The 21,804-nt window shown below is 39.4% G+C and overlaps 1 protein-coding gene across 6 annotated transcripts in view; it reads left to right on the plus strand.

The window, feature by feature from the left end:
• MCF2 (MCF.2 cell line derived transforming sequence) overlaps positions 1-21,121 on the plus strand; it is a 64,359-nt gene extending 43,238 nt beyond the window's left edge. For 4 of the 6 annotated variants that reach the window (XM_060002452.1, XM_060002453.1, XM_060002454.1 and 1 more), the window contains 9 exons: positions 2,950-3,042; positions 3,803-3,928; positions 4,577-4,798; positions 11,457-11,549; positions 13,035-13,113; positions 13,672-13,732; positions 16,647-16,756; positions 18,329-18,438; positions 20,375-21,121. In XM_060002452.1, the coding sequence (XP_059858435.1) occupies positions 2,950-3,042; positions 3,803-3,928; positions 4,577-4,798; positions 11,457-11,549; positions 13,035-13,113; positions 13,672-13,732; positions 16,647-16,756; positions 18,329-18,438; positions 20,375-20,407 (927 nt within the window). In that variant the 3' untranslated portion in view covers positions 20,408-21,121. The remainder of the gene's footprint in view (positions 1-2,949; positions 3,043-3,802; positions 3,929-4,576; positions 4,799-11,456; positions 11,550-13,034; positions 13,114-13,671; positions 13,733-16,646; positions 16,757-18,328; positions 18,439-20,374) is intronic. The other 2 variants (XM_060002456.1, XM_060002457.1) reach the window with 1 other exon arrangement.
• Positions 21,122-21,804: the final 683 nt, after the last annotated feature.

Here is a 21,804-nt window from a genome sequence, read left to right on the forward strand (position 1 = left end):
TTCCTTTATCCTCAGGGTTCTGAAATATCACAGTGCTGTGCCATCATCCAATCTTATGGTGATCCCTTTGAATTTGGAACCCCTTGTCCAAATTTACTTGGATTTTTTTTCCTTTGATTTTCTCCACACAATTTTCTCCATTTTCTCTTTCTGGAATTTCTATTGTACAGATGTTGGAGATTCTGGACCAGTCCTCTAATTATCTTTTCTTTCTATGTTCTGGGTCTTTGTCTTGTTGCTGTATCTTCTGGGACTTATCTTCCAGTCCTTCTGTTGAGGGTTTTGTTTCTGCCATCATGTTATTAATTTTGAAGAGCCTCTACCCCTTTTTGTTCTCTGAATGTTCCTTTCAGTACAACCCTGTTTATGTTTCATGAATTCAATATCTTATCTCTATGAGGAGAATTATAATAGATTTTCCTTTTAAAAATAGCTTTCTCCTCCTTGCAGAGTTTCTGTTGTCTTCATATTGCTTTTCTTCTTTCTTTTCTTTTCTTTTTTTTTTTTGTTTCTGTCACTTTCCTCGAATGTCTGGTGATATTTGGTTGTCCACTCGCGTTAGGAATAAGCACTAAAAAGCTGACTGGAAGTTTCCTGTGCTTATGTGGGTTTATTGACCATGGTCCTCACTGTTGGGTCCTTGGAAGATCCCCAAGACCTGTATGTTTAGGTCCTTTTGCTCAGGCTGGTCAGATTCTCCATTCTGCTACCTGGAGAATAAGGATCTGACTGCCAGTGTTCTGGTAGCCAAGTGGGGGGAAAGGTTGAGAGTCTCTTAGTTGGTACATAAATATTCAAGTAATCTCTTTGCTTTCAATATGGTATGATGCCATCAGCTGGACCTGATATTCCCTAGTCCAAAGGCCCTCTGTTTTACTCTTTTCAGATAAACATCCTTTCTTCTGCTATGGGGACAAGGACAGCAGCCACCCAGTTTTGCACAGTGGCATGCTGTCTAAGATGCTTACTGTTGCTGCTGCTGCCGGTGCTGCTTTGTTTAGATTTAATGCTCATTTAATTCTTTTTTTTTTTTTTTTTTGGTAACAGCTTTGTTGAGATATAATTAAAATAACACAAAATTCACCCTTTTAAAATGTACAATTCAGTAGTTTCACTATATTCACAATGTTGTGCAACCATCACCACTGTCAACTTAAGAACATTTTCATCACTCCAAAAAAAATTACCTTTTAACAGTCACCTCCCATGTTCCCCCAAGCCCCACAGCTCTCTGCAATTACGAAGCTACTTTCTGTCACTATAGGTTTGCCTGTTCTGAACATTTCATATAAATGGAATCTTAAAATATGTGACCTTCTGTGTCTGGCTCCTTCCACTCAGCATCATGTTTTCATGGTTCATCCGTGTTGTAGCAAGTGTCAGAACTTCACTCCATTTTATGGCCTAATAATATTCCATTGTATGGATGGATATTCCACATTTTATTTACCCATCCATCAGTTGATGGACATTTGGGTTGTCTCCACCTTTTGTGTACAAGTTTTTGTGTGGGCATTATTTTCATTTCTCTTTGCCATAGACCTGGGTGTGAAATTGCTAGGTCATATGGTAATTCTGTTAACTTTTTGAAGAACTGTTGGGTTGTTTTCCAAAGTTGCTGCACCTTTTTACATTCCTGCCAACGGTGTATGAGGGGCCTGATTGCTCCACACCTCTACCAACACTGGTTAGTATCTAATTACTGCTTAAACAAACTTTTAAAATTACTTCTTAAACAGCTATCTTTTTTCAAACCCCACCTTCATCTCCAACTTCCAGAGGTACTTGATTCTGGAGTCTTTGTGGAGGAGGGGGAAGTGTGTTCTTTAACATAAATTGAGTTGTTCCTTGGCTTTTCCCTCTGCCAGTTTCCAAATGTTGTCAATGTCTTTCCCTCTTTCATCTTTGTAACTTCGGGTTTTTCGTTGTAAAAATAACTTTTCCATCACTTTAATTGGGTTTCATGAGTGGAGAGCTAAATACATGTATCAGTCCACCATTTTTAACCATAAAAGTTGATAATCGAATTAGATTATGTATTGGATTTTATCACATACAGAGGAGGGTCCTGGGTCTTCCATAGATATCTCCTCTCCCATTCCCTTTGTGTTCTGCACTTCCTATACGCAGATTTCATCCTAAACAGCTCCATCTTGCCCTAATTATGGACCCTACAATGTTCCCAGGACCCAAAGTCATGGCTCTTATATTTATAGTGGCAGCAAGCCAATAATCAGATGAAATGTAGCACCGGTTGATAAGGGCTGTATTTTTCTTGTGACATTTAAAAAACTCTTCTCATACCCAGTCTGATTTATATTCAGTACAACCTATTTCTTTTCTGGGTCTTGGCTTGCAGAGCTGAGCCTTTTGTTAATTTTCTTGGATACTTTGAAGAACTTTGTGGTCATGTTAACCTATGGTCATTCATTGCTTTCTTACTTTTTTTTTTTTTTTTTTTTTTTGCGGTACGCGGGCCTCTCACTGCTGTGGCCTCTCCCGTTGCGGAGCACAGGCTCCGGACGCGCAGGCTCAGCGGCCATGGCTCACGGGCCCAGCCGCTCTGCGGCATGTGGGATCTTCCCAGACCGGGGCGCGAACCCGCGTCCCCTGCATCGGCAGGCGGACTCTCAACCACTGCGCCACCAGGGAAGCCCTGCTTTCTTACTTTTTAAGCATTCTACATCATTGTGAATTTATATATAAAAACTTTTTAGTCTTTGAAATTTGGGGATTTTCTACCTCTCCGACCCTTGAAATAAAGTTTACTATAGTGTTTTAGACATACTGCCTCTTACAATTTCCATACCATATATAACAGCAATTTTTCTGGTAACTTTTCCTTGAGATGTAAGAAACATGCGTGCATTGGGTCTAATCAATGAACATTTGACATTTTCATAGGTAAATGCCAATTTAAATTTATTGATCATTATATTTTAATGACAGGAATGTCAAAGAAAATTAAAGCACAGACTTGGTCTAGATTCCTATTTACTGAAACCAGTGCAACGGATTACTAAATATCAGTTACTGTTGAAGGTAATTGCATGAAACATTTGTTTCTTTCTTTACTTACTTCTTTGGGTCAAATGTGGCAAAGCCATTAAAATGGAAGCAGCTGCCTAGTAAGCACTAGAAATAGGTAGGCTTCCTGACTGGGACAGCTGGATTTAGCAGTTGAATCAATGCTTCTAGCTATTTAATCGTCCATACAAGGTACACTGATATATGGATAACCCTGACTGCAGAACTTTCACTGTTGTTAAGCAGCACTAAACAAATATAGTTTTGAGACTGTATTTCCTATAGTTTTGAGACTGTATTTCCTATGGGCCTTCTCAATGAAAAATGAAGACGGCACACCTCTGAGTCATGTGAAAGGATTCCCAAAATGTCACGTTAAGTATAAATACAACACAGCCTGTTTTAAAATGTCTTTTTACAACGTTCTATGGTATATGCATAATGAATAAAATGAACTGCTGTAAGTGGAGGACCAAAAAATGTGTAATTGCTTTAAAAACAGATCTCTAGCGTGTCCTAATACCTATAGTTCTCCAGCTCCAGAAGCACTGAATGCCCTTTGCTTTCTACTGTTTAGTCACTATTCCATTTCTTCCCCGGTTTTGACATTGTTATTAAATATAGTATTAATGTGACAAATAGCATATGAAAGAAATTACTCGAAAAACTGCCATTATCTTTGGATTCCTCCTCGAAAGCGTGTTAGCCAAAAATGTATTCATTTTCTCCAGTTATTAATATCAGCCTAATATTAATTCTTGACTTCTAATTACAGGAGCTATTAAAATATAGCAAAGACTGCGAAGGATCTGTGCAATTAAAGGAGGCACTTGACATGATACTGGATTTACTGAAGTCAGTTAATGACTCAATGCATCAGATTGCAATAAATGGCTATATCGTAAGTAGATCATAATGATTGTTGCAGTTTTACAGGGTAAGCATGTTAACATCTCTTTCTTCCTCTCCTGGAATCAACTGAGAAATAAGATGTAAGAGGCAGACAAATGAAGGATCCGAATGTCAGCATTATTATGATGCTAAGTGGAAAATTGGCTTCAGATCAGCAGCCAGATGGATTTACGACATTCCCCTTGTCCCTAACAAGGCCTACCCCCAAGTGCAGACCTTGGGAGATCCCGCTTGCTGGAATGTTTGGGTCTATTCTAAGGAGGCATATGGTCCCAGAATTGCTCTTTGCCTCAGTCCAGGATAGAGATGGAAGAAAGAGATCAAATCTTTAGCGTTAACTGCCCCCCGTGGGAAAACTTGGACTGGGAGAGGTCATTTACCGATTAGGATTGAGGAAGTAATGGAAACATGAAGCCAGGGAAAAGGAGGCTTCTTCTATCTCCTGGTCCCACAGTCATTTTGTAACTGGGTGACACATGGCATGTTTTCCTGTGAAAAGTTATGATGAATGAAACTTTAAAAACTACAAATATACGCTTCAGGGTTTTAGTAACTCAATCTAAACACTGTAATATTGATGTCAGAGATCTGAATGTTGCTCTGCCTTGTACTAATGAGTTTGGGTTTTCCATTCCAGGGAAACTTAAATGAGCTGGGCAAGATGATAACGCAGGGTGCATTCAGCGTTTGGATTGGGCACAAGAAAGGTGCTACAAAGATGAAGGATTTTGCTAGATTCAAGCCAATGCAGCGGCACCTTTTCTTGTACGAAAAAGCCATTGTTTTTTGCAAAAGGCGTGTTGAAAGCAGAGAAGGCTCTGATCGATACCCGTCATACAGTTTTAAGCACTGTTTGAAAGTAAGACTGTTTGAATTGTGTAATGTAATAGTCTTTCATGTATACATATACTGTATTCCAGTTTGTATACTTTTTCAGCTCAGATGACTGGGCTGAAAAAGTATATATACTCTTATACTTTAGTTGCACATCTTTTTTTAAAAGAAAATCTTTTTTTTTTAAATTGAGGTATAACTGACACATAACATTACATTAGTTTCAGGTGTACAGTGTAATGATTCAATATTTGTATATGTTGTGAAATGATCACCACAAGTAACATCCATCACCACACATAGTTACAAACCTTTTTTTCTTGTGATGGGAACTTTTAAGATCTAATGTGTTAGCAAGTTTCAAATATGAAGTACAGTATTATTAACCGTGGTACCCATAGTCACCATGCTGTGCATTACAGCCCTAGGACTTATTTATTTTATAACGGGAAGTTTGTACCCTTTGACTCCCCCTTCACCACCCATTTCGCACGCTCCCACCCATGGAACCTTAAGTAGAAATCTTAGAGAGAAGTCAGGTGAAGCAGAACTTTCCTACCTGAAATGAGAGCCACGGAGGACAGACCGTGGCCTCCTTCCTTTCCTCTCTCACTTCAGTCCCAGGCAGTCCCCAAGGGGGCGCCCTAGACTCCTGCACGGCACAGTTTGAAATTGTGGGCAGTGACACAGGCTCCCCCATTAGCACTCTCTTACCAATGGCACCAGGTGGAGTTCTTGGTCTTGGTAGCAAGGAGCTTTTCTCATACGGGAGAGTCAAGGAGGAAAGAGTTTCTTCCTTTTTTTCCGTGTGATTTAAAAATGGATCACTTTTATGGTTAGCACATTCCCATTGTATCCCTCCTCCATCCCCTCCCTTCCTGGGTGTGCAAAGCCACCTACCGCTGAATCCTGCCCACACCTGTCCTGTCCGATCCTTAGAAATTACTTTCTTCTCTCCCATAACCCAAACTGCCATTGTGTCCTAATGTTAGTTTGGTATTAAAATGAGAGCAGTATTGTTTGAGGAAGTTACTGGCAATCCAGTGACACTCCCAGCTGGTTTTGACATTTGACAAGAGGAGCCTCCAATCCACATGAGTCTGTAATTGGCAAATTTGATTTTTTTCACACCTAATTAATTTTATCTTTCAAGTTCTACATTGTAAAAGCGGTATGGCATTTGCTGAAGAAAATTTGGAAAATGGAGAAAATTATGACCCTCGACTCTCCACCCACTGTTTCTTGGTTGTTAGCATGTTGAGAATTGATGTGATGTCCAGCAGTGGTAATGGAGAGGACGTGCCATGTGTCCTGAGCCAGGCCCGAGGGCTTTGTGTCAGGAGGCCACCGGAGAAGCAGGCCCTCCTTTTGATTCTTCCCAGAGGCCAACGACTCCATGCTGTTCCTAATGGGGTTCCTGCCCAGGGTTAGGTCTCTGACTTCTTCCTACTGTCTACTTTCCCTGCTTCACTTCTGAACCCACAGCAGTGACTGTTCAAAAACCTCACTGTTTTCATAACAAATGCCCAGTTGCTCCTTTTAAATAATTAATTAATTAATTAATTTTTGGCTGCGTTGGGTCTTCATTGCTGCGCGCGGGCTTTCTCTAGTTGCGGCGAGCGGCGGCTACTTTTCATTGCGGTGCGTGGGCTTCTCATTGCGGTGGCTTCTCCTGTCGCGGAGCACGGGCTTTAGGCATGTGGGCTTCAGTAGTTGTGGCATGCGGGCTCAGTAGTTGTGGCTCGTGGGCTCTAGAGCGCAGGCTCAGTAGTTGTGGCACACGGGCTTAGTTGCTCCGCGGCATGTGGGATCTTCTGGGACCAGGGTGCGAACCCGTGTCCCCTGCATTGGCAGGCAGATTCTTGACCACTGCGCCACCAAGGAAGTCTCCCAGTTGCTCCTTTGATATTCGCCCACCTCTAAGCCCCCAAAATTTCCAAGGGTCTTTTATGTCTCTAATAAACATCTGTCGAGAAGCAAGAATTTGTAATTGACCTCAGACAGGGTTCAGATGTCTTGCTGTCTGTATATTTATTCCAGAGGAGGGTACTTTATCTTCATAGCCACGTTGAACCCAAATCCATTTGGTTCACTTTTTTTTTTTAATTTTTAAATTTAATTTAATTTATTCTTTTATACAGCAGGTTCTTATAGTTATCCATTTTATACATATTAGTGTATACATGTCAATCCCAATCTCCCAATTCATCATACCACCCCCCTGCCCCCGCCACTTTCCCCCCTTGGTCCCCATACGTTTGTTCTCTACATGTGTCCCAATTTCTGCCCTCCAAACCGGTTCATCTGTACCATTTTTCTAGGTTCCACATATATGCGTTAATATACGATATTTGTTTTTCTCTTTCTGTCTTACTTCACTCTGTATGGCAGTCTCTAGATACACCCACGTCTCAACAAATGACCCAATTTCGTTCCTTTTTATGGCTGAGTAATATTCCATTGTATATATGTACCCATCTTCTTTATCCATTCGTCTGTCGATGGGCATTTAGGTGTGACCTAGTTACTACCTAATATACTATTTCTGGCTTGTATCTATTTTTCTTTTTTTACCTTTAATTTGTCACAATGATGGGCACACCAACAGAGTGTTTCTAAGGTACATCACAGTAAGGACAGACTGGTATGAGGTAACCAATTTGTGAGATTTCGAACTACAGTGGCTACTGTGGAAACAGAGGGTGGGATAGATGCAAGAAACACTTCCATGGCAGGTAAACAGGCAGGCTTACTGACTTACTAGATACTGAAAATAAATAATACCTGACATTTGAAGGAAAAAAATCAGCCTGATTTTTCTTTGATTCCCCAATAATGCCTAGTGTCCTTAATAAAAGAGATTAGTCAGTGATGCCTGCAAGGATTTAGACCAGGATTACTAGGAAAATGGTGATGTCGCTGACAGAGAAAGATGGAAATTAGGCTATCTCTTATAAGCCTCACCATGCTTTCTTCCTCTTGCTTATATGAGATTCCAGGATTAAATAATTACTAGTAGGACTAGTCAGTGTGTTACCTAACAGTTTGGGTTCCTGGTTTCAGAATCTTCCCCTTGGTAGATACGATCAATGCAGATGCACTTTCAGGGGACTGTTGCCGTGAGTTCATCGTACCAAGCTGGAATCTCGTAGCCCCACAGCTGTACGTTGATTGTGTGCTATATTTTAAGTCGCCTGCTCCTGTGCAAAGGAAAGGCCCTAAAGTCACAGTTAGTCAAATGGAGACATTTGAGTTCTACAGATTCCTCAGTTCATGTGTTTATTATTATCATCTATGTTTTTAAGTTTAACAAACATACATGTAGTACTCACTGTTTGCTAGGAGCTGTTCTAAGTGTTTATGAATATCAGTGTTAATTCATTTAATCCACATAGCAACTTTATATGAAGTAGGAACTATTATTAACCCCATTTTGAGGATGAGAAAGCCAAGTGCCAGAGAGGTGAATAATTCATCCAAGAGCATGGCTAGTAAGTGGTGCAGCACAGATTCAAACCCGGGCAGATGGCTTCGGTCTCCATGATTGTAACCACTGCGCCGTGCTGGCGGGCCTTGTTCTTGCTTGTTTATTCTTTCATTCCTTCATTCATTCCTTTTTATCATTCCCCACACTTCCTCTCCTCTCTACCCCTGTATTATTTGATGTACATCCTTCAGTTTGTGTGTTCTTTTTAAGTATACACTAATGTTCTGTGCCCATTTAGTTTTTTAAAAATTAATTAATTATTTTATTTTATTTATTTATTTTTGGCTGCATTGGGTCTTCATTGCTGCACACGGGCTCTCTCTAGTTGCGGCGAGCGGGGGCTGCTCTTCGTTGCGGTGCACAGGCTTCTCATTGCAGTGGCTTCTCTTGTTATGGAGCACAGGCTCTAGGCACACGGGCTTCAGTAGTTGTGGCTCGCGGGCTCTAGAGCGCAGGCTCAGTAGTTGTGGCACATGGGCTTAGTTGCTCCGCGGCATGTGGGATCTTCCCGGACCAAGGCTCAAACCCATGTCCCCTGCATCGGCACGTGGACTCTCAACCACTGCGCCACCAGGGAAGCCCCCCATTTAGTTTTAATTTATATAAATAGTATTCTGTTATAATTCTCATCTTCTTTCTTTTTTTGATCCCAGAAACTATTTTCAAGATACAGTTATGTTACTGTTTTATACCCAATATCTTGTTTCTAACTGCTTCACGGCAGTTCAACCTAGCTACATTTTTTTGTTGGTGTTGTTATTGTGAATCAAGATCAGTTTTTTTTTTTTGGCTGTACCACGTGGCATGTGGGATCCTAGTTCCCTGATCAGGGATCAAACCCATGCCCCCTGCATTGGAAGTGCAGAGTGTTACCCACTGGACTGCCAGGGAAGTCCAAGATCAATTTTTTCATAATACTGACCCAAGAAGTAACTATTATATATCCCAGATACAGAAATAAAAGTCTTTTTTCTTCAGTTTTATAACATGGACTTTTCATTTAATATATCAAGTGCTTTCCCTCCCAATATTCAAGTAGTTTTTTTTTAATAGATATTTATTGGAGTATAATTGCTTCACAATACTGTGTTAGTTTCTGTTGTACAACAAAGTGAATCAGCCATATACATACATATGTCCCCATATCCCCTCCCTCTTGATCCTCCCTCCCACCCTCCCTATCCCACCTCTCTAGGTCATCGCAAAGCACCGAGCTGATCTGCCTAATAAAAGTCTTAAGATAGGTAGTTATTGGTTATAATCCCAGAGTTCTGACCCACTGGGTGACTTTTAACAAGGTAGTTGACATCTTCTCACTACCCTGAAGACAGAAAATTAGGTTAAAAATTGGGGCCCTGAGCACTTGATACAACAAGATGTCTTCAGATAAAATGCTTTAAAATAAAGAAAATATATTCATAGCTACCAGAAATCATCAGTGAAAATGTGAAGGGTGAGGCGGAGACCACAGTTAGGGTATAACTGTAGAATCAGCCTCGTTCTTTTATATATATTATTTATTATATAATATATCATATAACTATAGTCATATAGTTAGAGCTTTAACTCTGCCTCTAGGTTCTAAAGGTAAGTTTTCATGGTATAGTAAATATTTAATAAGTAGAATAAAAACCTTTTGATAAAACCTTTATATTGTGTTATTTGAGTAAATATCTACAATCCATGAATTACAAATGGATTGTATTACAGTGGATCATTTGTAGTGAATTGTTTAGAACTAAGAACAGTGTTGTCTGATAGAGATCATGGTTAGGTTTCCAGAGTAACTCAAAAAAGCTCATTTACTCTATAATGCTGTGCTCTATGTATACAATGAAAAATGGCAAAACCATTGCTATTCAAATAAGGGAAAGTTGAGAAAGCAAACTCACACTTTTAAAAACTCATCATGTTATCTAAGCCTTTAGCGCATGCTATTTAATCCTTATATCAACTCTATGAAATAGGTACTCTTCCCACTTTATAGTTGAGGAAACTGAAATTCAGAAAGGTTAAGCAACTTGTACCAGCACACGTAGCTAGCGCATGGGCCTTCCATCTTATCATGCTGTTAAAACAATACCATGTATTGAAACAAAATCAGTTTAAATAGAGATTGAATATGAGATTATTGTTTATCTTAAAACCTGATGTTTGAGCAAAAGTAGGTTAGTTAGAGTGGTTGAGTAGGAATGTAAAGATATTTTTGGATATTCTGAAAGTAACTTCTGAGTACATTCAGGGTAGATGTCACAGGCTCTTTCATTTCTAAGTATAATCCTTTTTCTTTTCCTTGATATGGGGATCTCACTAGCACTACTTTAAATGCTTATCAGCTCTAATTAGGGTCATTTGGGAGGCATGTAAATGGAACAGAGAGTGAGATATTCCTTTAGTTAATTAGGAAATGATTGAAAGGAAAGAGAAGGCAGAAGGAAACTAAAAGAGAATGTGTGTACAAGGGAGTGAAGTTGCTCAAAATGAAATTAACCAAGCTACTAGCAGCACAGGATGAAAGAAAATGGAAGAGTTTGTGCTTTGCACAATCATATGAAAGAGAATAAAAACTATGGTAGGGAAGGGATATTGCATACCTAATTTCCACTGGCTACAAGAAGACATCACTGTCCCATGACAGGTTGTTTCCTAGAGAGGCCAAGAGCTTGGTGGAAATAGAGGGGATTTCTGTGTACCTGGTTGGTTCTCCCCTGACCCATAAATTGGATGTCTATAACTTGTAGGGCTTCTATAGACATACGTAGTAATTTGTGAGATTAACTTATCTGGCATAAAGTTATTAAAAAGAACCATTTAAATTAATTTTGGATGACCTTTTCCACAATGTTCAATTAGTTTTACTTCTGTGTTTGACACAATAATTTGTTTTTATACTGTACAGTTAATTTATAATGGAATTCAATCTTACATGGACTACTTGGATGCTCAGATTTGAAACATTTGTTTCACTCACTGGAATGGAGCATGTAGTCTGTACTATATAAGTGCATAGTTTAATGAAAGTGTATAAACACTCAGGTCTCTGATTGTATTTATCATTTCATATTCTTTGATTATAAAACATATATTTTGCAGAAGTGAGAAATTCTGTTTCATTTAGAATACGATGGGGGTAGATTTAATGTAATTTCATTTTCCTAATAAAATGCTCATGAAAATGGTGACTCATTTATTGTAGATGGATGAAGTTGGAATCACTGAATATGTAAAAGGAGACGACCGCAAGTTTGAAATCTGGTATGCTGGGAAGGAAGAAGTTTATATTGTCCAGGTTGGTCACTTAAGAATTGTTCTAGAAACCATAACCTGCCTTAAGATACAAAAGTCTGCATTTACAAACAAAAATAATTTTGGTTACATTACAAAAGTTCTCAGTCCTTTCCTGTAGGTTACCTAAATATTATTTGATTATTATTCTTTGTGATGCAATTAAACATTTTCTCAGTTACCAAGTTTTCTTTTTTTCTTTTATTGAAGTATAGTTGCTGTATAATATTATATTTTACAGGTGTACAATACAGTGATTCACAAGTTTTAAAGATTATACTCCATTTATAGTTATTGTAAAATATTGGCTATATTCCCTGTGCTGTACAATATATCCTTGTAGCTCATTTTGTACCTAATAGTTTGTACCTATTAATCCCCTACTGCCATATTGCCCCTTCCCCCTTCCCTCTCCCCACTGGTAACCACTAGTTTGTTCTCTGTATCTGTGAGTCTGCTTCTTTTTTGTTATATTCACTAGTTTGTTTATTTTTTAGATTCCATATATAATCTCTAGGTCCATCCGTGTTGCTGCAAATGGCATTATTTCATACTTTTTTATGGCTGAGTAGTATTCCATTGTATATATGTACCATATCTTCCAAATCCGTTCATCTGTCGATGGACACTTAGGTTACTTCCATGTCTTGGCAGAAGTTTTCTTCAACTTGAGATATGTCTGTGATGCTTTCTATGGCTTTAAGTTTTCACCACGACACCAGGAGACTTATCAACAAGAGCTGATAGCCAAGAGCTTGGCCGGTGCTTCTCTGTCCCCATCAAGTCTCTTGAGTTACAGATTTATAACAGTTCTGAGTTCCTCTTGTGCTCAGCATTCAGAGAGGACCTGATTACGAGACAGGGCGATGTGATGATTCAGATCGGATTGTTTTTTCTAAAGAATGTGGTTAAAGTCCTGGCCAGACATGCTGTAAGCTTCAACCTGTCTCACGGAAGAAGAGAGGAATTAGAACATTTCAAGAGATTATTGTCATTTCAAAGAGTCTTTTTTTTTTGGCCGCACCACATGGCTTTCAGGATCTTAGTTCCCTGACCAGGGATCGAACCCCGGCCCTCGGCTGTGAAAGCACCGAGTCCTAACCACTGGACTGCCAGGGAAGTCCCTACAATAGATTGTCTTTTCAGAAACAGTAGAACTTGTTTTGTTTTACCAAAATTAAACATAAAAACATTTATATATTTAAAAGACCCCTCCTACACAGAAAAAATAAGTGAGATTTATATTTCACGCTTCTCTGAGCATTATTATTGAAGGCCAATTTCGAAATGCTTTGGGCTGTTATTTCATCTAATCCGATGGCTACTTATTTGCTTCTTAGAAGTTTTAAGAATCAAAATGTTAGAGTTGGATTATGGTGGTTCAGGATGTAAATCGTGTTTGATATACTTAGTGACATTTGTTTTATTATTAAAGCATCGTTCTAAAAAGGAAACATGTCCTCTCCTCCCCTGCTTTTTAAATCTTTAGGCTTCAAATGTAGATGTGAAGATGATGTGGTTAAAAGAAATCAGAAGTATTTTGTTGAAGCAACAGGAACTTATGACAGGTAAGTTCACGCATTCTCCAGAACAAGAAGTACAAGAACGGCTCAGTGACTCAGATTCTGTGATAATTTTTACAGGGAATGGGGCTGATATTTACTTTCTACTATTTATAATGAAATGGTTTGCTCAACTCATTAGTAGGAGATCAAGATGCAGGAGGCTGTTTAAACTATTTTGGAGAATGAATTTTACAATGGAAGATGAGCTCTAGTGCCTGAGAAACAGTGGTGCAGTGATAGAGCAATCTGAATGTGTTAATTCTAATTGCTTCCCATGAGGCAACTCTGCTTAGGACCTCAGTAATCAGTGCTTGGTAATGTTGGCCTGGGGGTGGTGCTAGTTATAAACTTGAATTTCTTGAATAAAATATTACATGGTTCGACCCTTTTCTATATTCCAAATTCAGACTGGCCTTCCCTCTGGCTGTTTCAAGTCTGTGAAGGTGAACTCAAATGGGATCGGGGTGTGTGTGTGTGCATATGTGAAGGTCATTGGTCCTCAAGGAAGTAAGAAGTGTGGCTTCCGAACAATGCTTATATAATCTTTGTTTTATTTCACAGTTAAAAAACAAGAACAACATAATCAGTTAACAGAACAGAATCTTTCTTCTCAGCGGAATGAGTAAGTGATTATACTTTAAGAACTACCACTCTCCAATCTTCTGTTTTCCGTATATAACATGAAACAATGTAATTAAACTATCAGACAAAAATTACCTGGCCTTTTAGCAATAACTCATCAAATTCTATAAACACATTTTCTCAGTTCTGTCCTTGGACTTGCAGCCTGATAGTCCTTAGTAGTTATCCCACTGTTCCCCTGATGTTGAAAAGAATATAAGGAAGTGCCTTTGTTCAGGGAAACGTCTTGACCCGGTCCAGGTGTGGATGGCGGCAAGAAAGAAGAAATTAACACATCCCCTCCCCCAGGAGATGTTTTGCAAGACTGATGGCCCTTTTTACTTTACTTCCTCCCCGCCTCTCACTATTATGCCTTTTTACTTTATTTCCCTCTCGGATTCTATAAAAGAAACTGGCATCCAGACCCTGATAAGATGGTTATTTTGAGACATTAGTCTGCCATCTTCTCGGTCTGCCAGCTTTCCAAATAAAGTCGTATTCCTTGCCTCAAAAAAAAAAAAAAAAAAATAGTCTGGGCTAATTTTTAAACACGATTATAAGTGCTTTGTTCTCAGTATACCCTGGGGGGAGTTGCATGTAGGCTGCTAGCAAAAGCGGCTACACTCATGGCTTTCTCTTCAAAGTATTTCTGGGCACCTTCAATCTGATTGGAGAAGGAGAGGTATAAGAATGATGAAGTACTGGCAGCTAATACTGGCCTGCAGCTTTGTGGTCTCTTGATGGAGACCACTTGCTGGTGACTTGCCCTCTCTGTGTAGCTAGAGAGGAGGTCTGGATCCCGGGGGCGGAGGCTGTGGGGCGGGGGCTGTGCCTGGACACAACCACGTCTTTGAGGAAGGCAGCCGTCCTCAATGATAGCTTTGCTGCTGGTTTAGAGATGTGGCCATTGTATTCCACCTCTAGGAATCTTAAAAGGTGGAGTTTCCATACAACATTTACATATATGCAGAAAGAATCCTCATGGTGATTCCAAAGCCTTGGCACAGAAATTCACCACGCAGCATCTGCATGATGTAGGGATCATTGAAGGACTTATTAAAAGTACTCTTTTTCAGTGGTACAAATGAACTTATTTACAAAACAGAAATAGAGTCACAGATGTAGAAAATAAACTTACTGTTACGGGGTTGGGGGGAGGTGAGGGAGGGATAAATTGGGGGATTGGGACTGACATATACATACGACTATAGATAAAATAGATAACTAATAAGGACCTACTGCACAGGGAGCTCTACTCAATACTCTCTAATGACCTATCTGGGAAAAGAGTCTAAAAAAGAGTGGATATATGTATATGTATGACTGATTCACTGTGCTGTACAGCAGAAACTAATACAACATTGTGAATCAACTGTACTCCAATAAAAATAAAAATACTCTTTTTCTCTGTTGCACATCATCTTTCATAGGTAGCTAAGATCAGGTGCAAAGTATGTTGATTCATCTGAGGCTTTAGGAGAACCATTTTAGTTTATTTTTTATTTATTTATTTTCGGCTGCATTGGGTCTTTGTTGCTGCGGACAGGCTTTCTGTAGTTGTGGCGAGCGGGGGCTACTGTTCGTTGCAGTGCGCGGGCTTCTCATTGCGGTGGCTTCTCTTGTTGCAGAGCACGGGCTCTAGGGGCACAGGCTTCGGTAGTTGTGGCACACGGGCTTAGTTGCTCCACGGCATGTGAGATCTTCCTGGACCAGGCCTCGAACCTGTGTCCCCTGCATTGGCAGGTGGATTCTTAACCACTGCGCCACCAGGGAAGCCGCAGGAGAACCATCTTAAAATCACGGTGGAAGTCTTTATTTTCCACGGTTCACAATACTCAGTGTTTTATCATGTATTCTGGAAGTAAAGTCTTTAGATTTCATGGAGCAATTGACTCTATAGAAGCTGATACAACTCAACAGTATTAATCAGATTGAGGTTTCATTGTCATTCATATACACTTTGCCTAATTCATTGAAGTTAAAAGTTCATAGAACAATAGGGTTTTTTTGTTGTTTATATTTTTCCAACTTATTGAGTTATAGTTGACAATTAAAATTATATACGTTTAAAGAGTACAATTTGATACCGTATGCTAACACATATATATGGAATCTAAAAAAAAAAAAAAGGTTCTGAAGGACCTAGGGGCAGGACAGGAATAAAGATGCAGACGTAGAGAATGGACTTGAGGACATGGGGAGGGGGAAGGGTAAGCTGGGACGAAGTGAGAGAGTGGCATGGACATATATACACTACCAAACGTAAAATAGATAGCTAGTGGGAAACAGCCGCATAGCACAGGGAGATCAGCTCGGTGCTTTGTGACCACCTAGAGGGGTGGGATAGGGAGGGTGGGAGGGAGACTCAAGAGGGAGGGGATATGGGGATATATGTATATGTATAGCTGATTCACTTTGTTATACAGCAGAAACTAACACACCATTGTAAAGCAATTATACTCCGATAAAGATATTTTAAAAAAAGAGTAAAATTTGATGATTTGACATACATATACACTGTGAAATAATCAACACAATCAAGCTAATTGACATATCCATCACCTCACATAGTTATCCTTTTTTGTGTCTGTGGTGAGAACATTTAGCATTTACCTCTTAGCAAATTTTGGGTATACAATATAGTATGAAACAGGGATTCTAAACAATATACCTGCCTTGGGTCCAGAAAGGAGCCTTTTCTTTCCATGCTGGCTTGGATCCCAGGATTAAAGCTTTTGTATATTATGAGCTGTTATCACACAGACTTAAATAAGGGGGAAAATCAGCTCTGTTTGAATGGATTCTTAGACTATGTTCTTAACACATGGTATTAGTAGAAGAAATACCATTTAAAATTTCTTATTACTCTTAAACTGAAAAAAAGCTTACCAGTTTTTACATATTTACTATTTCAGAAGGCAACAGGGAGCTTTTATAGGTGCTGAGGAAACTGACTTGGCGCACACCAGCGCTATGGTGGAAGTCGGTGAGGCCATCGCGTCAGTTCGGGCAGAAGCAAATACAGGTATGTGTAATGCTCATCCGAAGGCAGAATTCATGGCTGTGCAAATTGTTTCCTCCCGTTGTTAATTTGAGAAATCTACCCATCTATTCACTTTATATGGAGAAAACAAAGTTAACCCATTTTTAGAAGACTCTTCTGTCTTGTGTATATGCAAGATACTCGACTGAGCAGAGGTTGTCAAAGTGTGGTCCGTGGACCAGTAGCATCAGCATCACCTGGAAACTTGTTAAGAAGGCAAATGCTCTGGCTCCATCCCAGACCTTCTGAATCAAAAACTCTGGGAGTGAGACCCAGCCAGCTGTAATGTAACAAGTTCTTCATGTGATTCTTTCTGGAACCTTCTCAAGTTTGGGAGCCCCTCCTACACAGGATACAGAGGTGAATAAAACACATCCTGCATCAAGGGATGCACACTTGCTTGACTCACTGTAAGTTTAATGAATAGAGAAGAGTCATTTACAGCTCAGGAATATTTCTTTTTATTTTGCAAATTGGGTCATTTCAAGGGATTTAAAACAATTTGTTTAATTTAACAAACATAACAGCCTGTGTGCCAGGAACTGTGCAGTACTCTGGGCATACAGGCTAACTGAGATACACTCAGCTGCCATCCCCACGAAGCTAGGAGAGTAGAAGGATAATGCAAAAAGCAATGAAAATTCAATTTGATAGTGTGATAACAGGGAAGGCGCTTCCGAAGCACCTGCAAGGGTCACCTCAACAACTCTGGGATCAACAGCATAGACTTCCCTGAGGAAATGCCTAACGGGGTGCCTGATACTCAGTGCTTAAATATGATGTTCCTTAATCTGGAAGACTTCTCTACTAGCTGAGGAGAAACAAGGAACAACAACCTTGCTCAGCTTCAGTTCTCCATTTACGTGTCGCTTCCCTCAGGTCATCTATACTGTGGCCCCCTGAGCCATCAGGAGGGAGCCTAGTACCACTGCCTTCATTTGACAGATGAGGAAACCAAGTCAGAGAAAGTTAACATGACTCTTCCAAGGTTACATGAATAGTTCAGTGTGGCCAAGATGAAATGCTGTCATTTCTCTGCCTATATCAGATTGCTTCATCCATACCAGTTCAATGCATTTTATTAATTAAGCATCTCTTGCAGGCAGGTTCTTATGAGACACACAATGTGTAACACATGGTTCCTGCCTAATAAAAGAGATACGACAAGTCCGATATAACAATATTACCAGGTAGAATGTTATAAGTGCTATTTAAGTGGGACCAAGAAGAATGCTATAGAAAGAATTTTTGGAAGAGATGATTTTCTATAAGAAGGGATAAATGTTCTCTGGAATGTTATTTACCTTATTATTATCTGTAATAACTCCCACCACCCCCAACAGGAAACTATCCTAAAAAGTAAAAGAAGTGTAGATATTCTAGGCCCTTTCTGAAATATCAGAAATTCTAAACTAGTACAACCTCATTGGAGGTTTTATTACAAAAGATATTATTCTTGGACCATTGAAGGGTATGGCCTTGATTATTACACTTCATTTTACTTCTCTCCTTGTGGTGGACCAGTAACTGCCACCCTCCATGTTTTTCTTACAGTTTGGACTGAGATGTCGTCACCTTCAGAAATCTCTGTTGAGCCTGAGGAATGGCCCAGTAACTATTTCTACTCTTCTTATGATGACAATGAAGAAGAAAGGCCTCTAATGGTTAGTAATGACATATTAAGATAAATAAAAACCCTTCAAGCAATTTTATTGATGAAATAGGTGAGGCACATAGGGGCAATCCTTTGTCAGTATCCTTGAGGTCATGAGGTCATTTCCACAGCCAAAAGATTTGAATCGAGTCTTACTGTGAACATTCAGTAAGCACTTTTATCTCTGTGAGAACTTGTTTGAGCTATACACGGAGCTCCTACTGAAGTTGATGAGATAGTCAATCATTCCAAGTCCCATATCGTGACCAATTTTATCTTTAATTGAGCTTCACCAGTCTGTTTTCAATCTGGGCATGTGAGATAAAATCAGAGCACAAAGGAGGTTCAGATATACTTAGAAATCAGTTTAGATTCCAGATTAGAAAGTATAGGAAATAAACATTACACATTAAAAACTATTTAATACCATCTGGGGAATATATTTTAGTGGGCTGTCAAAAAACATGCTAAGGCTACAGATCTCAGCATATCACAGCAAGAGGGCACCCCGTGAAAGTAAAGGTTGCTTTAGGGTAGAAGGAAGTGTTTTATAGAAGAACTAGTTTGCAGTGTTGTTAGGATCCTGGTGGATTATTAGAGGGGAGTTAGGACTGTTTAGGATAAATCTCCAATTTTCTGAAGTCACCAGGGTGGAGGGTGGGAACGGTGCTTTGTAGTGGCCTGTTCCTTGGTGCTTTTCAGAGGAATAAATCCGGTTTGGCAGTTCTGGTGTTGGGGTGAGGGAGTAATGGCATGGAGAATCCCAAAGGTGCATCGACGCTGGAATGCTTTCTTTTAAAAAGCAACAGAACATTCTTTCCACTAATAAGACAGTGACCATAATTCGTATTTGTATGGTCGTTTACAGTTTTCAAAGTGATTTCACACTGAGTATTCATAGTCTTAGTGAGGCTTTATTCCCTCTGAGCCGAAGCTCAGAGCTGGTAAGAGGTTTGTCCAGCGTTCGTTGCCTAGACTGGCAGTGCTCAAACGTTTTAATGAATTTACATTTTTTTTTTTTTTTTTATGAATTTACATTTTTGAAACCAAAAAAATCTAGTGAGAAGAGTGGCATTTGAAATATTTTTGCAGCCTAAAAAATAAAAAGTAAATAAGGGACTCCCCTGGCGGTCCGGTGGTTAGGACTCTGCGCTTCCAGTGCAGGGGGCATGGGTTCGACCCCTGGTCAGGGAAGTGGTATCCCGCAAGCTGCACAGTGCAACCAATAAAAAAAATAATAATAAATGAAATATTTTTGCAAATTTCTTTAACATCTGGCTTCAGAAAAGACAGCTGGATTCTCATATTTGCGTTTGCATTCAGTCTGTTGTGCGATCACACATTCGGTGGCCTCTTGAAAACTCCCCTGTAGACTTGTGAGAGGATGAGAGTGAAAAAGGCAAATAATATATTTAGCTTTGACCCTTGCAGACCCTTGGAACTCCCAACGGTCAGCCTCCCAAACTTTGAGAATTGCTGATTTAGATGAATAAATAAAAAGAACTTCATTTCCTGAAGTAACATTATCTGAGGACAGGAGGGATCGTTGTTCAGATGTGAGCAGTAAGTCAAGGGAAGCCAGTTGGGATTTCAATGTTTGCTGTGAATGATGCTCTATGAAGGGATTGTCAAGAACCGAGAAAGCCTTCAGTAAGCATTTTTCCAGCTATGGTGTCAGAAAATAAAGCAAATATGCCAAATTGATTAATACTTTCATCATAGGGGATGGGAATGTAGAAAAACCTACTAGCTCTCCTCTCTTCTCCCAAGAATTCCCTGAGTTGTGCTACTAAGGAAAACATACAAGGGACAATATAGTGCATTCCATACCCCCTCAATTAAATAACCCCCAACCTAGAAAGCAAAACAGGTTGGAATGAGCTGATCTTTTAGCCTCGCTTTATCAAGTCAAAAACAAGAAATAATGGGTGCTGCTTCCCTTGTAGAGGCCGGTGTCGGAGATGGCTGTCCTATTTTAATGAAGCTACTCTGTTAAATGGCAAGTAGCTCTTTCCTGCCTGCTCCTCGGCCCATTTGATAAAAATACTGCTCAAAAGACGTTCAGCCCGAGTGATGCGGATAATGTTTTCAGGTTAATTCCTTTGGACGTGCAAAGAATCAACACCACTTAATTATTTCTTTCCTTTTATTTTAAAAAAGTTTTAATTATGGTACTCTTACTCTTTAAAATCATATATTCAATGTATAAGATACTGTGCTGGAAAAATTCTCATCTCAGAATACGTTTGGACTTGAAGATTACTATTTCTTCTCTGTCTACCTTGTAACCAAATGCAATCAGTGTGCCTTGGATTATTTAGCTTATTAATGAATCAAGTTAAAATTACAGCTGCAAAAAGATTAAGGCCAAGTAAAGCACAACATTATGGTTTAATATGCTTTTATCGGACTAAGCTTTTGTGCGCATTATTTTTACCTGTGCAAAACGATAACAAAGCAAGGAGTCCTTTTGGGGGCGTTAGTAAATCTTTGTTCAGGGCCATTGCCTTTTTTATGTGCCAAGATAATTATTTTTAATGAGAGTAGTTTACAAATAACAGTATTTAAAAATTATCTTCATGCTTGTTTTTTTTCTGGATTTATGTTTATTATTCATGTAACTTAAATCAGCTGTGCTCTGTTATTTTCTGTGTAGTTCATGCTGTAATGCTCTTTTTGCAAATAAAAATTAATTCTTCAGGTTAAATAAACACATGTCCTGCTTTTTTTTTTTTTGCCATCACAAACTGCTCTGTGTTTGTTTGTTACTTCAAAGCCGCTGCAGCTAACCACATTTACCATTGACGTAAAGAATGAAGTCTGTACATCACAGAACAGGCACTTACGCAAGTAGTTTTGCATTCAAATTTGTAATGTCACTTTTCAAAACAACCTTACAGTCTCCAGGCAAATATAAAGCCCTAGCAGATTGCAGGAAGAGAGGCTCAGAAGACCTCCTGATTAGAAATGGAGATGTCATTCAGCTTCTCCGTGAGGATGCTGAGGGTCAATGGTAGGTGAATTCTCCATGACTATGTTGACCTCCGCCTGGGGCACACGGATATCTAATCAATTGTTCTGCTTTACTTGTATCTTTGTTATACAGTCTCAAGAAGCAGAAATAACACATTTCTTATCAGTGTTTCATTTTCATTGCTTCAGCCGTGTCTATATAGCTCACTGAAAGGAATGTTAACCTTTGGTGAGTGAAAAATGCTTTGAAAGAATGAAATGCTATGAGTCTGCATGCTCTTTTGTGGTTTACCTTTGGCTCAGATGTTTCAGCTGATACGTCAGGCTTTGTAATGGCTACAGATCACATTACATTAGGTCGTTTAAGTCATGCATTAATTCATCACATGTTTAGTGAATGCCC

Source organism: Delphinus delphis, chromosome X, assembly GCF_949987515.2.
Source record: "Delphinus delphis chromosome X, mDelDel1.2, whole genome shotgun sequence".
NCBI lineage: Eukaryota > Metazoa > Chordata > Mammalia > Artiodactyla > Delphinidae > Delphinus > Delphinus delphis.